The following is a 16,873-nucleotide window of genomic DNA, read 5'->3' as shown; positions in this document are numbered from 1 at the left end:
GGGGGAAGGATACTCTCCCAGCCCTACCTTGAGGTGCCTGGGATTGCACCTAGAATCTCCTGCAGTGTTGCACCACTCAGCCATGCTGCCCTGTATAAAGGAGCAGACATTCAAGGAAGCACAATAGGGCCTAAGGTATCTCCTCCTGTGATACCTTCATGTGTGCGTCCATCCAAAAGCTCAAGTTCTATGACACAAGGAAGGTCATCTTTGTGTGGAGCTGCAGGTAAGGAAGGCCGAATTCATGCCTGTATCTGTCACTCTGCCTCTTCTGCAGCCAAGCGGGGAACACAGCTCTCCAAGGCAGACATCCTGGTACAGATCACGACCAGTGAGAGCAGCCCCAGCCGGCCGAGCGAGACTGAAGACGATGCCAAGGAGCCCATGGTGAGTAGAGCCGAAAGACTCGCTGCCCAAAGACTCAAAAGGTACTTAATTTACATGAAAGCACTCTCTGGAGGTCCTCTCTTGCTAGCCTATGAAACAGAGGTGTGGAGCCCATCACCCTCCAGATGTTCTGGGACTCCAAGGGTTGCTGCCAACTAAGTTCTAATCAGAGTAGACCCATTTAAATTCATGGGCCAAAGCTAGTCATGTTCATTTATTGCAATGGGTCTCTCCAAATGGGACTGTGCAACTCCTCAGCCGCACCCAACACAGCCAATTAAGGCCAGAGATGATGGAAGTTATCATTGAGGTTGAATCCTGACAAGACAGAAGTACTGTTTGAGAGGGCAGAAGTGGGGGACTCCCTGGTCCTGAATGAGGTAACTGTGCCCCTGACTCACAGCTGTCTATGGAGGCGCAGGTCAGTTCTGTGTCCAGGGCAGCTGTCTACCAGCTCCATCTCAGCCTCCATAAGCAGGCTGAGACACTACCTGCCCACAGACTGTATCGCCAGAGTGGTGCATGCTCTGGTTATCTCCCGCTTGGACTACTGCAATGCGCTCTATGTGGGGCTACCTTTGAAGGTGACCTGGAAACTACAATTAATCCAGAATGAGGCAGCTAGACTGGTGACAGGGAGTGGCCGCCGAGACCATATAACGCCAGTCCTGAAAGACCTACATTGGCTCCCAGTATGTTTCTGAGCACAAGTCAAAGTGTTGGTGCTGACCCTTAAATCCCTAAATGGGTTCGGCCCAATATACCCGAAGGAGCGTCTCCACCCCCATCGTTCAGCCCGGACACAGAGGTCCAGCTCTGAGGGCCTTCTGGTGGTTGCCTCGCTGCGAGAAGTGAGGTTACAGGGAATCAGGCAGAGGGCCTTCTCAGTAGTGGTGCCCACCCTGTGGAATGCCCTCCCATCAGATGTCAAGGAAATAAACAACTATCTGACTTTTAAAAGACATCTGAAGGCAGCCCTATTTAGGGAAGTGCTAAATGTTTAATGCTTTAGTGTGTTTTTAACATTCGGTTGGGAGCACTGCAATGCGCTCTTTGTGGGGCTACCCTTGTGTCTGGTCTGGAACCTCCAGCTGGCGCAAAATGCGGCAACTAGACCATTGATTGGGACAGGCTACCTACCACCAGCACATGCTTCAAGCTTATACTGGCTGCCCATGTGTTACTGGGACAAGTTCAGGGTTCCTGTATTAATTTGCAAGGCCCTTAACAACTTGGGTCAAGGCTATCTAAGGACTGCCTGATCCCTTATATCCTGGCCTGACCACTGAGATCCTTCAGGGAGTCTCTGTTGGGGTCCCCCATAACTTAACTACTAGAAGCCCTGAATTCAGTGTTGAGGGCCCAAGTCCATTATATAATCATGCTCATAATACTAATCACTCTCTCCCACGGGCCCCTTTCTGGCACTTCGCACACATGACAAAAGACTTCCTTGTTCCAGCAGGCATGTTGAAGTAGGGATTGGCTTAACGGCAAACTTTAATGTTTTGTTGTCCCATTTTCTATGGATTGTTTTTATGCACACGACACTTAGAAATGCAAACAATGACTTAAATAAATAAATGTGCTGTGTCTATTAATTTCAGCAGTCTAAACCAGTGATTGCCAACCTTGGATCTCTAGCTGTTGCTAGACTACAACTCCCATGATCCCTAGCTAGCAGAATGGTCAGGGATGATGGGAACTGTAGTCCAAAAACAACGGGAGGCCCATGGTTGAGAAATACTGGTTTAAACCATCTGTTGTGTCCTTGATCAATTTCATCAGGCACCCATGCCTAAGTTCTAGTAGGATGAGAGAGAAGATCCCTCTCCACCCTTTCCATACCATTCAAAACTCAGTAATAATTTGTCTTCCCCCAGCCCCACCTCCCTTAGACTGGTCACTGATAGGACAGGAGGAGGGGGTCTTCCCTTGAGCTCTAAAAAATATACTTCTGCCAGCCTCATTGTTTCCCTGAGCCTGCAGACTATGCCCCTCTCACACACAGGTGATAGTACAGTATTTACATAAGGAATAGCCCTCACAGCCTGAATGATAATAAAGAGAAGACAAGAGGAGGTGCTGTCAAGAATCTCCACTGTCTTGCCTCGCCTGGAGTCCTAAGGGACCTAAAGAACTCAAGCCAGGACAAGGAGGGCATTTTCTATAGGCTGCTCATCTTTCCCCCTTCATCTCCCTCCAGGCCACAAGCAGTGAGTCTCCAGCTACATCCCACACTGAGCACAGTGAGATCCTGGAGGATGACGAAGGGAGCCAAGAGCTGAAGGTGAGCTCAGCTGGGACTTTGGGAGGCTAACCGCTCTGCCTACCGTACAAGAGCCCTACCTCAGGGTTGGCCAGCCAGTGGCTTCCAGATGTTCTTGGCTCCATCTCCCATCATCATCCCTGACTGTTGGCCAGGCTGGAAGGGGCTGATAACATCTGGAGTCCAAACATCTGGAGAGCCACAGGTTCACCACCACTGCCCTAAGTATACCTTTCTGAACCTCTCGAAGACCAAAGAGTCACACGAACATTTAAAAATGCCTTCCTAATCCATACCAAAAGCTTGTCCCATTTTCTAGCTATCTGTCTTCTCCGATAAGGGCATGGGAATAACAGCCATCTCCGCCTCCTTTACAAAAAATGTTTTATCATTTAAAATACTTCTTCACCACCACCAAAGATTTCAAAACATAAATACAACATAATAACCAACAATAGATTGTTAAAAAAACAAATAAAATATTGTTATATTCAGCCAAGTGGAGGCAGGCTAAAACCGTTTTTAAAAGAAGTGAGAAACGAAGTAAGGCAAAATGTCACCTAAAATGCACAGGACTTGACAAGATTGTAATACGGGCACCAAATGTGCCTATTTGAAGAGGGCATTCCAGAGTGTGGGTGCCACTGCAGAAAAGGCCCTGTTCTTTTTTGTAAATACATAAGGCAACTCAGTTAAAGGCAGGTCCCAGTAGTTGAAATTTAGCTCCCCAGCTGTAGAAAGGGACAGGCCAGTAGCTCTCTTGGGTGCTATGGTTAAGCAACAAAATCACATCAGTGATTATTATGATTATTTGTCGTAATTGTAAATGGCCCTTACCCCAAAAGAACCCCTGGGCAATGTACAACAAAGGATAAATGACAGAACTGCACCAATGATTTAAAAAACATAGTTAAAATTTGGTGGCAAAACCCAGTTAAAAAAACAGTCATTTGACAATTGGCAGTAATCCTAAATTGGTGGTATACAATTGTACCTTGGAACTCGAACGCCTTGGCTCCCGAACAAATCGGCTCCTGAACGATCGAGATCCAGAAGTGAGTTTTCCAGTTTTCAAACAATTTTCAGAAGCTGAACGTCCAGCGTGGCTTCCGCGGCTCTGGGAATTTTTAAGCCACTCTGGGAATTTTTAGCTCTCTGAAGAATCTCCAAACAGCTCTTGACACCCTTAACAAACCACAGTTCCCAGGATTCTTTGGGGGGAACCATGGCTGTTAAAAGGGCTCTAACTGTGCTTGGAAGTGGCCAGAGGTGGTTTCAACCTGGGTCTCCTGAGTTCCAACCACTACGCCACACTGTCAATTCTCTCTCAGATTCTTTGCATATAATTTTTATTACCTTTTCTGTTTTACCATTGAAAATACTCATTTTACATCCTTAAGATATCAATGACTTCCATTCTTCTCTTGCCATGGTTCATTTTACATATCATAAATCCCTGCACATTTTACAAAAGCAATACCATTCAGTATTGCGTTACTGCATCCATCAAAACTTATTTACACTGTTGAATTTATCTTAATGCTGCCAGCATTTTCAGCTGTACACAGTTATTTCCCATATACAGTGGTACCTCAGGTTACATACGCTTCAGGTTACATATGCTTCAGGTTACATACTCCACTAACCCAGAAATAGTGCTTCAGGTTAAGAACTTTGCTTCAGGTTGAGAACAGAAATCGTGCTTCGGCAGCGCGGCAGCAGCAGGAGGCCCCATTAGCTAAAGTGGTGCTTCAGGTTAAGAACAGATTCAGGTTAAGTACGGACCTCTGGAACGAATTAAGTACTTAACCCGAGGTACCACTGTATTCAGATTCTTTGGGGCACAGCCTGACATTTGCTTCCCTGGCATTCCAATACTGATATATATTTTTTCTTCCATAGGATCCCACCAATGGCTACTACAAGGTGCGCGCCCACGAGGAACCAAGTTTGGTTAGCAGCTTCTCGGAGTACACGCCGGCCCCCCGCCCATTGTTCGGGGCGACCTCTCTGTACCCTTCCACAGGGCCAGTTCAGCCCAAGCTGTACGAATATGCTCACCGCTATACCCTGGGCACGCCCGGCTCCCGCTCAGCCTACGACCCCCACGAGCGTCTTTTCCCCCAGGAGAACATCTACAGTGGGACGGCCTACCTCACCGCCCCCTATAGCCGGGCCTTCACCAGCTATGTCAAACCGAGCAGCTACGAGAAAGCGGAGAGCGGCTACGGGCAGTCGGACCAGGCCAGCAAAGTCTCGGGTTGCTCTCGTTTCTCCTACACGTCCTTATCCCAACAGTCTGACTATGGGCGCCCCGCTCACCAGCGCATGCAGACCCACGTATGACTCGTGCCCATCTCCTGCCAAATGCCGGTCACCTCCAGAGAAAGAGAAAAGGGAACGGACTCTGCTCACTTGTGGCTAACGGACTCAGAACTGCCAGGGTGATAGACTTGCGACCCTCGTTTTCCTCCTGAGGGTGCCCAATTCTCCTTGTGTGTATATCGGTGGGGTGGGGTGGGACGGCGGCAGGTAGCTGGCTCGGCAGCCAAGATGGCCGACAGCCCTCTCGCCATCTTCTGACAGGGACCAAGCCCATCTCCCTCGGGCAGCAAGGAAACCAACAACCTGCCTGCCTTCGCGCCAGGACGTGAAGAGTGGGTTTGAAAACGGCGGAAAGTGCACTGCCTTGGCTGAGATGGAGGACAGACTTTCCGGGGAATCTGTCTTGGCTTGTAAGAATCCGGATTCAAAATGGCGGGCATGGTTGTCTGTCAGACAAAAGCATTGGCTTAAGAAGCTAGTGGGTGCTGAAAAATGGTGCACAGTATGGTGCCGGGACAGTGACGGGACTACGTGATGCTTGTTCTCTCTCCTCACCCTGAAACAGAGCTGCCTCGAGGGCAAATCCCCTGCCGTCAAGGCAAGATTCTCCACCAGCCGCATGATTCTGGGAAATCTCCAAGCATGGGCCCCTCCCTAGTGCTTGCCTTTTAATTTTTTCCTGGCTTGATGCTGTGGTTTAAATCATTCCCTCTGCCCCCCTCTTTAGCTGGGGTGTCTCCTAGACTCCCGCCCATCCCCTTTAATTAAAGACAAGCAAATAAACCAGGCACTGCGCTTCGAACAGGACGACACTTGCACTGCACTGGACCGACAGGGAGGTGGCGATAGTGCTCTACGTTTATGCCATTTTAAGACTTGCCAGGACTCTCTTTAGGCACATTTAAAATGACAGGATGATGCTGAGGATTAAAATCCAATTATTAAAAAAGCCAAGGATGGGATGTGGGAGGATATAGGAAGCCAAAAGCCAATGGGATCTGTTGATTTCATTTGTGGGATTCTTTTTCTTTTCTTTTTAATAAGTTATTCCTTGTTATTACTTTTTGCCTTAAGTGTATTTCTCTGCTATTGATGGTTCTGACATTTTTGTTTCGGTCTTTCCAGAATCGCTTGGGGGTGGTTTAGGGTTGGGGGGGTTCTTTCCCCCTGTTTTGTTTGTTTTTGCATTTTTTTATTATTAGACTGGGATTTCACTCTAGCACACAACGGTCACGCCTGTTTGAGTGCGTTGTGTAAGACAAGGGGGAGTTGTAAATGTATTGCCTACTGCAGAATTCAAATATTTATATTTAATTTAAAAAGCAGGACGGAGTTATGCTTTTGTTATTTTAGCCTTAGAATCCTAGGCAGCGGGACTGAGCACAAATACCCACCAGGGGAATTCTGGGAATAGAGGAAGCTGCCTTGTACCAGGTCAGACTGGCTGGTAGAGAAAAGTGTATGTTACCCATATACTTTCCAGCATATATTTGCAACCTATGAGATCTGGAGCCTTTCCTTTTAAAACTCAAAATCTGAAGGAAAAGGTGGCGAACCGTTGGCCCTCCAGATGTTGATGGTGTTAAGTTGTGGGTGAACATATCAGACGACACAGCGATTCTTCAAACAGCTCTTGTTTATTCACAGGCCAGAACAGAACTAGACTGAAGGGTTCAGTCAGCCTGCATATATAGAGCTCCAATACAATGTAACTGTAACAATTTTCTAAAACTATCCAATCACTGAACGTCACTTTCTATCCCTTATTTGCATAACTATCTACAGTATCCCCTGCTGGCCCAGGGTGAGAACTTCAGAACATAACAGATGGACTATAATTAAAGGTCACAGGTTGCCCACCTCTGCCTTAGATTCTCCAAAAGCGGTACCCAATATTCTCTTCTGCACTTCCATGCAACTGAAGCAGAGCCACAGCTCTGACCCAATGCAACAGTGAACACGACTCCTGCACATTTGACCCTTTTACAGAAGAACAGATTTCAGCAGCATTGGTAAAATCCCGTTGTGCAAAAAACACTGAAGGTGCTGAACCCCTTTTCTCCTCCACAGTGGGGGCTTCCCCCTAGGATCTCTGACATAGCACAACACCCTTTGGGGAGAGACAGCATCTCAGGTTCCAGCCCTGGCATCTCCTGCTACAAAAACCAAGTAGCATGTGGGTATGCAAAGGCCAGGTAAAGGGTTTTTTTTAAAAAGGTAAAGGTACCCCTAACCATTAGGTCCAGTTGCAGATGACTCTGGGGTTGTGCGCTCATCTCGCTCTATAGGCCGAGGGAGCTGGTGTTTGCCCACAGACAGCTTCCAGGTCATGTAGCCAGCATGACTTAGCTGCTTCTGGTGAACCAGAGCCGCCCACGGAAACGCTGTTTACCTTCCTGCCAGAGCGGTACCTATTTATCTACTTGCACTTTGATGTGCTTTCGAACAGGAGCTGGGACTGAGCAACGGGAGCTCACCCCTTCACGGGGATTCGAACTGCTGACCTTCTGATTGGAAAGCCCTAGGCTCTGTGGTTTAGACCACAGCGCCACCCATGTGAGAAGTAATTTGCACTTCTCAAACTGTGACACAACCCGAAATGCATCCTTCAAAATCCGTGGGTCTCCAAATTTTGAAATGCAGTTTTCCTACCAAATTATGTGAACAGAAATCATATATCAGGGGAAGGTTTGCAGGCATAATGCACAGATTAGGGGAAACTACCGTACATACGAAAAATGCATTACGTTAGCAGAAGTTGCTTGTGTATATTAATCATAACTGCATACAAAAAATGCGTTTATTAGGAGAAATCCGCTGACAAATTTTCCTGAGGATTTGGGAGGGGGAGAGTTTTCACAAATCACTATGGAATTGTGACAAACTGAATTTAAGACTAGGAAAATGAGAAATTGAGCCTCGTCTATCCCTAAGTTACACCGGATGAGAAGTGCTTTATTTTGGGGGAAGGGGTGCACACGTTTGGTGGCATCACACAAGCACTGCATGCAGAAAACCTCAGGTGCAATAGCTGGTTGCAGGTGAAGGACACATGCTGGAGACTCCAGTCAGAGTGGATAATACCAGACGAACAAACAGTTTTACTTGATGTATAAGACAGGTTCCTATGTTACACATACACAACACAGTGAGCGAAAGAGATTTGCTTGCTACACCAAACCCTTCCTGTTTCAGCATTTCTTTTTCCACTTCAGCGATATTTCACAGGTTTTCCGCTGTGGCACTGCTGCTTTTGAAACCAGATGGGTGGGCGGGTATCTCACCGGCTGGGGGGCGGGAAATGACTGTGTGCGTGAAATCAGTGAAGATCTCTATTTCTCGTGAGTGTTACATTAGCCACATGCTTGCGTTGTTTAAAGAGCATCATCATTTTTATCCTTACTATATTTTAAATTGTCTGCTAAAAGTAGTGCTCCTCTTTGCTGCTGGTATACAACTTGCAGGGAATGGCAGCCTTCCCTGCACACACACACACACACACACACACACACACACACACACACACAAATGTGTGGTGCTGTGGCAGGGAGTGTGGGATGGTTTTGGTAAAACATCATCCCAAATGGGTGTCGTGGAAGATATTGCTACCAAGAGATACTAGCATTGATAGTTGTGTTTCTCACTTCCAGAGGCAGTACCCTTATTAATACAGTTGATGGGGAGAGTGTTGTTCTGCTGAGGTCCTGCTTGCAGGCTCCTGTTATTATTGTTGTTCTTGATGATGATGATGATGATATTATTTACTTGCACTTCAGGTTAAATGAACCTTGAGGTCCTTCCAACTCTACAATTCTATGATTCTACAATGTATGTACACACAGTGGTGAGCACATGAGGTTCCCAACTGTCCAGAAAAATAGCAGCCTGGCCTTTTCCTTTGTCATTTAACAGCAGCTTGAAGTACAGAAATAAGCAAGAACATTCCACAACCCGGAGATAACAAGCGATATCACTTGCTAATTCGTGGTACATAATCATTATTTATTTTTGTTGCCAGTCTTCTTAACCTTGAGCCAGCTGGGTGCATTGTGCCTTCAAGGTTAGAAGAGGGCAGCTCCCTGCCCCAAGGAGCCTGCCATCTAACATTGCACAAAGGGCAAACAGGGGGAAAGGAAGTACCAGAAGCAAAGTAAACAGAAAAGCAATAGGTGATTATTTCCATTACATCAGCTTAGACAAGTTGAGTTACAGTAAGGTATGGAAACTAGGAGGCTTGTCCTTTTGTTATCTGAGGAAGTCCTGTAGCTCAGTGGCAGAGCATCTGCTTTGCATGCAGAAGGCTCAAGCCAAAGCAGCTTTGTGTAGGGCTGGGGAGGAAGGACTCCTGATCTGAAATCCTGGAGAGCAGCTGCCAGTCAGTGTTGACAATACTGAGCTGAATGGACCAATGGTCTGAGTCAGGAATACAGAAAGCTGACTATTTCGTTGTTGAAGTTCACATCCTACCCTTTCGACTCCCAAGAGTTCTCAGGAGGGCAAACAAATTAAACGAATAAAAACCAAAAGCACACAATAATAAAAACGCACAAAAGCGAAGCAGCACCAAAAGCCAATCGAAATTTGTGAACCTTACTCCACTGTTTAAAAAATGCAGACCACAAAAGCTGCAGCTTGAAGGCTCAGCTACACACACCAGTTGCGCAAGTTGCCCACTCTGCAGCCATGTGTTTGAGATGCTACGAGGTGTGATATAATCCTAAATCTTAGGCAAGTCAGCTTCCCTCCACCAGCTGGCTTTGACTGCCTAGAAAAAAAACACAAGCCCTGCAACCGAGACAGACCCATTCTGTAAGCTTATGGGATGCAGAATTAGCTCTACACAACCTATGCAAGTTACAAAATATAACACTCATTTATTATTATAGCATTGCATTAATCAAATGCTATTGATTTATTCCACCACTTGCTGTTAGGTACTGCACAGGCAAATGCACAGGCAGGACTTATTCACGTGACCAGCAGACGCAGCACATAGCTGTGGCAAATAAGTTTCCAACACTTGCTTGTGTGCTTTTGGCAAGTGCCGTTGCTGTGTGTTACTTAAGCGCAGGAGCGCTCGTGTAGCTCTTTTTAGAAAGTAGCAAACACCAGCAAAACTGCCTCCCTGCCTGAGATGCACATAACCACTCTCCCATTTTGAGGGCCCTCTATTTTCATTCCTATGATAACGCTTTAAAAGAAAAAGTGGTATGTTCTCCGCAGCAGCACCAGGTTGCCAGCGTTCTCCGCACAAGGGTGCCTCTGCAGAGTTGTAACTGATGGATCTTTCCCCATCATGCCCCACAAGAAGGAAAACTTCACCTTATTTTTATTTCTTATCTGGCAGGGAGTGGGGGGGTGTTGCTGTTGTTGTTAAGGCACTGGAGTCCTGCCAGATAAGAAGTTGGCAAACTTGCACTCCAATCTTCCTTGATTCCCCTCCCCTCCATTATAAACAGGGGACAGGATATTGCTTGCTCTACTCCCACGGGCATAAATGTCGTGCAGAGAGAAAAGTGCAGCATTTGTCATCTGGAAAGATCCTGGTTCGCCCCGGGAGGGCTTCTTCCACAACAGCTGGCAGATTTCACTCATCCTACTGGGGGCGCATCATGCAATATCAAGCCATCATCAGTAGAGGGCTGCCAGTGGTGTCTCTAGAGCAGGGGTAGGCAACCTAAGGCCCAGGGGCCGGATGCGGATCAATCGCCTTCTCAATCCGGCCCTCAGACGGTCCGGGAATCAGCGTGAATGTACATGAGTAGAATGTGTGCTTTTATATAAAATGCATCTCTGGGTTATTTGTGGGGCATAGGAATTGGTTCATATTATTTTTCAAAATGTAGTCCGGCCCACCACATGGTCTGAGGAAGGCATGGCCAAACTCGGCCCTCCAGATGTTTGGGGACTACAATTCCCATCATCCCTGACCACTGATCCTGTTAGCTAGGGATGATGGGAGTTGTAGTCCCAAAACAACTGGAGGGCTGAGTTTGGCCATGCCTGGTCTGATGGATGGTGGACTGCCCCACAGCTGAAAAAGGTTGCTGACCCCTGCTCTAAAGCGGCAGGAACGGCCAACAGGCAGCCTGGTTAAAAGAGGTCAGCAGGTTAATGTGACCTTCAGCAGCCCGAGCATGTGTCCTCTGAGGGCTGGTATGCAGATGGCCCAGCCAAATTCTGCTGTAAGCAATGAATCGCCATGGAAGTGTGTCATATAGATGGTTATCTCATGCATGTTCCAGGAAGCCAATGGATTGTGCCCAGCCTGCTTCTTGAAGGATCTAATGAAAAGCCCAATTGTTCCTCAAGTGCTCTTCTTACTTGATGACCTCACACTCACCCAAGCCTGTGTTTCATAACCATGAAGCTCTTAGTTCAGACACTGGGGCGAACTTTCCTCAGCCTGAGGGCCACATTTCCTCGTGGGCAAGCTTTCAGGGGCCGCATACCCTCCAACATTTTCTCCAATGAAAATAGGGACATCCTATTCCATTATTATTATTATTATTATTATTATCATCATCATCATCATTATCATCATTATCATCATCATCATCATCATCATTATACCTCACCCATTTGACTGGGTTGTTCCAGCCACTCTGGATGGCTTCCAACATATATAAAAATATAAGAAAACATGAAACATTAAAAAAACTTCCCTATACAGGGCTGCCTTCAAATGGCTCAGGAGTTAGATAACTCCATACCCTCATTTATCTGATGAAAATAGGGACATCCTAATGCAAGGCAGGACATTCTGAGATCAAATCAGAAACCAAGATGGCTGAAGGAGCTTCTCCACCCCCATTATTCAGCCCAGACACTGAGGTCCAGAGCCGAGGGCCTTCTGGTAGTTCCCTCACTGCAAGAAGTGAGGTTACAGGGAACCAGGCATAGGGCCTTCTCAGTACTGGCACCTGCCCTGTGGAACGCCCTCCCATCAGATGTCAAGGAAATAAACAACTACCTGACTTTTAGAAAACATCTGAAGGCAGCCCTGTTTAGGGAAGTTTTTAATGTTTGATGTTTTTAATATTCTGTTGGGAGTCGCCCACAGTGGCTGGGGAGTCCCGGCCAGGTGGGCAGGGTATAAGTAATTTCTTATTCTTATTCTTATATTATTAAAACCTAGGACTGCCCCTGGAAAATAGGTCTACCTGGAGGGTCTGCATCCCAGTGGTAGATATGGTCAGTGGCAAAACATGGGTGATAGATGTGCCACTAAGCTACTTCCTAAATACACAAGAGTCAGAGGTTCCTAGAACTCTGCCCCCCCCCCCAAAAAAAACCCATCTTAAGTCTGACAAGCAAGAGCCATTACCGGAGTTCGAAGATATACTCCAGTCAGGCCAAAGGACTCAAGGAGGGTGCAAAGCAGGGCAAATCGGGTGTGGCCTAGGGAACATGGCCTGGAGAGAGTCCCAAAGGTAGAGAGGGCCTTGTTGGGTTGTTTTCAGCCCCCAGGCCAGAGGTTCCCTACCTCTGACATAGTGTTGTGAAGGGTGTTTCTCCAGCCACTGACTTCTCCGCCTCCCTGTTCCTTTAAATCTGCAGATGTTTGGCCTATCCTGGGCCAAATGGTGCCCCAAGTGAGAGGCATTTTTGGCCCATCCCACATGAATACTGTCGCACCATCTCCAGAGGAGGAAAAATCTTAAACACAATGCACAGTTCCCAAAAAATAGACCAGAGGCAATTGTATTTCATCCAGCAGAGTTTTACTTCTACGGAGGGCAAGTGGTCACAAATCCAATACATTCAGGATTGGCACAGTCCATTAAAAATCCAGTTGCAGCGCTTACAGCAAAACTTACAATACTTATAATAAGACAAACTTAACACTATAGCATACAGAACACCACTCTAGGACAAAGAGACAGAAAGAGAAAAGTGTGTGAGATCCAGGCTTCTCCTGCCCTTACTATTATAGTCAGCACAACCTTGACAGAAAGATTGCAGAACCCGTTTAAATCAGCTGTACTCAGCTTTCCAGAAGAAATAACCCAAACATCAGAAACCTTCTTGAACCTTCTTGTATTAAACAGAAAAGGAAAGATCTCTACACATCAGATCAGTACTTTCTGTACTAAAAAATGCAAACTGACAAATACATGGGGTGGCATTCAAGTAAGTTATACGCCAAGTAGACCCACTGAAATTAAAAAGCAGGGCTAAATTGGTTCCGTTCTTTTCCGTGGGGCAGCTGGTGAGCAAAACATGGTTGACTACCTCCTCTTGTTTTTAAGAAAAGCATTTATAGCCCATTTCACAACTTCATGGCACCATTTATTCCCTTGCACTCTATATATAAGGTGGTAAATTTGCATGTGTGAATCTGCGATCGTTCAGGTGTGGATGACTTGACCAAAAGGACACTGATATTGTCAATTTTTAAGCAAATTTAGAAAGGAATGGCAATGCAATGTTGACTGCACAAGTTAGTCTCACTAGCTTTGGGCCAATCTCTGGAGGGCACCAGGTTGGCAAAGGATGCTATATTTATTTCAGCTGCTGGATAGATAGTTGAGTAGAGAGGGCCAAAGCAGTGTTGCCAGCTCACAAGGTACAAAGCTCAGTCGTGCCAATGGGGCAGCAACTTCTAATCCTTCTATCCCTGAATGTGTCATCTCCACCCCCTGCTGTAAAAAGCAAGAATCTCTGGAATGGGGTGGAGATGGATGACAGGAGATAGGGGAGAAAGGTCAGCTTCTCTGCCCATGGCCGTTGCAGGGAATTTAAAGGTACAGGGTAGATCTCCAGGTTGCAACCCGAAATCATGCACGTGACCAGCAAATTTCATAGGTTTTGGCCCTTCGTAGCTAAACCTTGCTTCCTGCATATAAAAACACTCCAAAAGGACAGCTTCTTTCAGAAGAGGAAGGAAGGTTTTCCATATTCAGTAGTGAACTTTCCTTCACAAGGATAGTCGCCCTTCAGCTGTGATTCCTGCATTGCAGGGGGTTGGACTTTTGCAGCCTCTTCCAACTCTGCAACCTCCCCCAGCCCCCCAGCCAGGTGATCTGTGCTGCTTGAGTTGACGCTGCTCAACACCTGCTTGGTAATGTGCCTGCACTGGGGTGTGTGGACATGCAAACACACACACACGGGATGCAAGGATTTTTCCTTGATGCTGATGAAAAACCCAGAAGGGCAATTTGTGGCTCCTGTGCTGAACACAGGGACATCCTCGCTGGATGTGAGGTGAGAGCAACAAGCTGTGATTTAGCAAACCATCCAGCCTCCCCCTGCCAGTCATGTAAGGCGAGAGAGAGAGAGAGAGAGAGAGAGAGAGAGAGAGAGAGAGAGAGAGAGGTCCTCTTCCTTCTCTCAGCTGCCTTAAGCCTTAATTGCATTTGCTGCACTAGCATGCTAGCTGGTTGCCATTGGTTGCAGCAGTCTCCTGGCCCTCGCTGCAGCTCTCCATAATGCATTCTGCTTAACACTGCCGGGCATCATAACAAGAGTGGAGAGCAGCTGGGTCCCTGCTCTGCGAGTGTTTGTTCACAGAGTGTGTCAGTGTCACAAGGCAGAGATGAGGTGATGCGATGTGGTTGTAACTGAATGCCAGAGGGCACTTTGCCTCCCTAAAAGAATTACATCTTGATTTGGGGCATGGAGGACTTCTGCTTCCTCATCCTTCCTGTGCCGGCTTCACATCCCAGTTCACCATCAAAGGAGCAAAAGGATTCCCAGTTTTTCAGACATCAGTGAAAAGCCGAAGTTTTTAACTAGGGATGCTTGAGAACTTCAATCTGCACAAATCCTGACAAATCAGAATGGGCAAAAGATCACTATTGCGCTCACAATCCTGTTTGCAGGATTCTCATCGGCATCTGGCTGCTGTGAGAACGGGATGCTGGCCTTGACAGGCCAATGGGTCAGATCCTGATGTTTTTACAAGAGTAGCTATGCTTTGCATTTCACTCCAAGTGCATCTTAGGAGGAAATAGTATAAAAGCGTGACTTTAGGAGATGCTACAGAAATGCAAATGACAAAAGGCATTCAAAAGTAGGTGTTTAAATATGAACTTTTGTGCAGTTTTTTTCCTTTTTTTTAAAAAAAATGTGCCGATTAGCACAGAAACAGGATAGAATGGGTATGGAACAAACACAGGCAAGAGTGGCTCCGACAGGAAGTTTTCCAGTATGAAGCACCAGAGGAGAGGAAGGAAGGAAGGAAGGAAGGAAGAGAGCTCCACCAGACTCATCCTCAGGCCAATAATGCCATGTTTACTGGACCAAGATGGTAACATCAAGGGCTGGGCAGATCTTCAAAGCATGGAGAGAAAAGGGATCCAGCACCTGCAGATCAAGCAGCTGTTAAGAGGCAGAGGCCAATGAAACCGGCCATTCTTCGTCCATTTGATCTCTCTCATTACTCAAAAATAAAGAGCAGCTAAATGTGCAAATGGCCTCTTTTTAGAAGGTACGTCTTGCTCACTGACACAGGTTATCACACGAGGCTGCCCTGAGCAAGGGGCCAACAGCCCTGCATGAACAGGCCACAGAGACAAGGTGTGGCCGACTTAGCAGCAGCAAAAGGAGGAGTTTTGGATTTGATATCACGCCTTTCACTCCCCTTCAGGAGTCTCAAAGCGGCTAACATTCTCCTTTCCCTTCCTCCCCCACAACAACACTCTGTGAGGTGAGTGGGGCTGAGAGACTTCAGAGAAGTGTGACTGGCCCAAGGTCACCCAGCAGCTGCATGTGGAGGAGCGGAGACGCGAACCTGGTTCACCAGATTACAAGACTACCGCTCTCAACCACTACACCACACTGGCTCTCGCATGAGGGGTCTCTGGAGCATAGGGGCACTGTTTTTCAAACCCAGGGGCCATATTCCCTGCAGGGCAACCTTTTGGGAGCTAGATGCCAAGCAGTGGGCAAGGCCAGAAGGGAAAGTGAGCGAACAGAATGGGATGTTCTCCTTCATGCAGCAAGCTTCTTGCGGTCAGGAGAAGAAGTGGGTGAAAGTTTGCGCACCCACTCGTATACCACCTCTCTAGCATTATCAGTGTTCAAGGGCACATTCCAGAGAGGCAAACGCACTCCTTGGAAAATTCAGAGCGGCTCACAGGGGGCTTCTAGCCATCTCTTAACCAGCTGCTGACCAAGTCCCCATCTCTTAAAGGACAGGAGAGCAACATGCGCCCTTTCCACGTTTCCCAGGCTGAATTAGCTGTCAAATTTACCCGAGGCTGCCATGTGCTGCCTTCCATGTGAATTTTGTCTTTTTCAGAGATGTGCCACACACTGGCATGACCAACATCATCATCAAGCTATTTACTGCAACCGCAAGGTCTTATTTCTGGTCACTCGCCACAAGTTCAAACCCCAATGAGCAGATATGTGAAACTATGGGTCTCCACCCCCAACATGCATCACTTTGCTCCTGTTTACACTTGGATTGCATTTGCCATGTTAACCATTCTCTCAGTTTGGAGAGAGAATTTTGGATCGTTTCTAGAGCTCTTCACAATCTCTTTGTGTCAACGGTCAAAGGATTTGCTGACGGAGGCCACCTTACCCCATGGCGGGTCTCAAATGGGTGAGTTTCATGTCACTCAGAAGCACAGAACTTGCTCTGCATGTAAGTCTTGGGACCCATCACCAATTCCATGGCATCTCCATGAATAAAAAGATCTCTGGTACCAAGCGATGAGAAATAACTCTGCCCCAAACCCTGGAGAGCTGTTTCTAGTCAGAGCAGTCAGTGTTGGGCTACTAGATGCACCAAGGATCTGAAAGGTTTAACAATGTACACAGCAAACAGAAATTTACTAGGGAAGTCCAGATGATGGGGAACTTCTACCTGCTCTGAATTCATCTGAGCGACAGGAGTCTCTCAATTCAAAGGAGAACAGAAGGGGAAAGGCTCTTTGGGAT

General features: G+C 47.0%; 1 protein-coding gene across 2 annotated transcripts in view; it reads left to right on the top strand.

The window, feature by feature from the left end:
* The window catches only part of KIRREL2 (kirre like nephrin family adhesion molecule 2), a 59,727-nt gene extending 53,423 nt beyond the window's left edge, over positions 1 to 6,304 (top strand). Inside the window, exons 13-15 of one of the 2 annotated variants that reach the window (XM_081920594.1) lie at positions 278 to 387; positions 2,594 to 2,677; positions 4,559 to 6,304. In XM_081920594.1, the coding sequence (XP_081776720.1) occupies positions 278 to 387; positions 2,594 to 2,677; positions 4,559 to 5,002 (638 nt within the window). In that variant the 3' untranslated portion in view covers positions 5,003 to 6,304. The remainder of the gene's footprint in view (positions 1 to 277; positions 388 to 2,593; positions 2,678 to 4,558) is intronic. The other variant, XM_081920595.1, reaches the window with a different exon arrangement.
* The last annotated feature ends 10,569 nt before the right edge of the window (positions 6,305 to 16,873 follow it).

The sequence above is a fragment of the Podarcis melisellensis genome, assembly GCF_964234715.1.
Source record: "Podarcis melisellensis genome assembly, chromosome: 8".
NCBI lineage: Eukaryota > Metazoa > Chordata > Lepidosauria > Squamata > Lacertidae > Podarcis > Podarcis melisellensis.
This window is presented reverse-complemented; position numbering and strand designations above follow the sequence as displayed.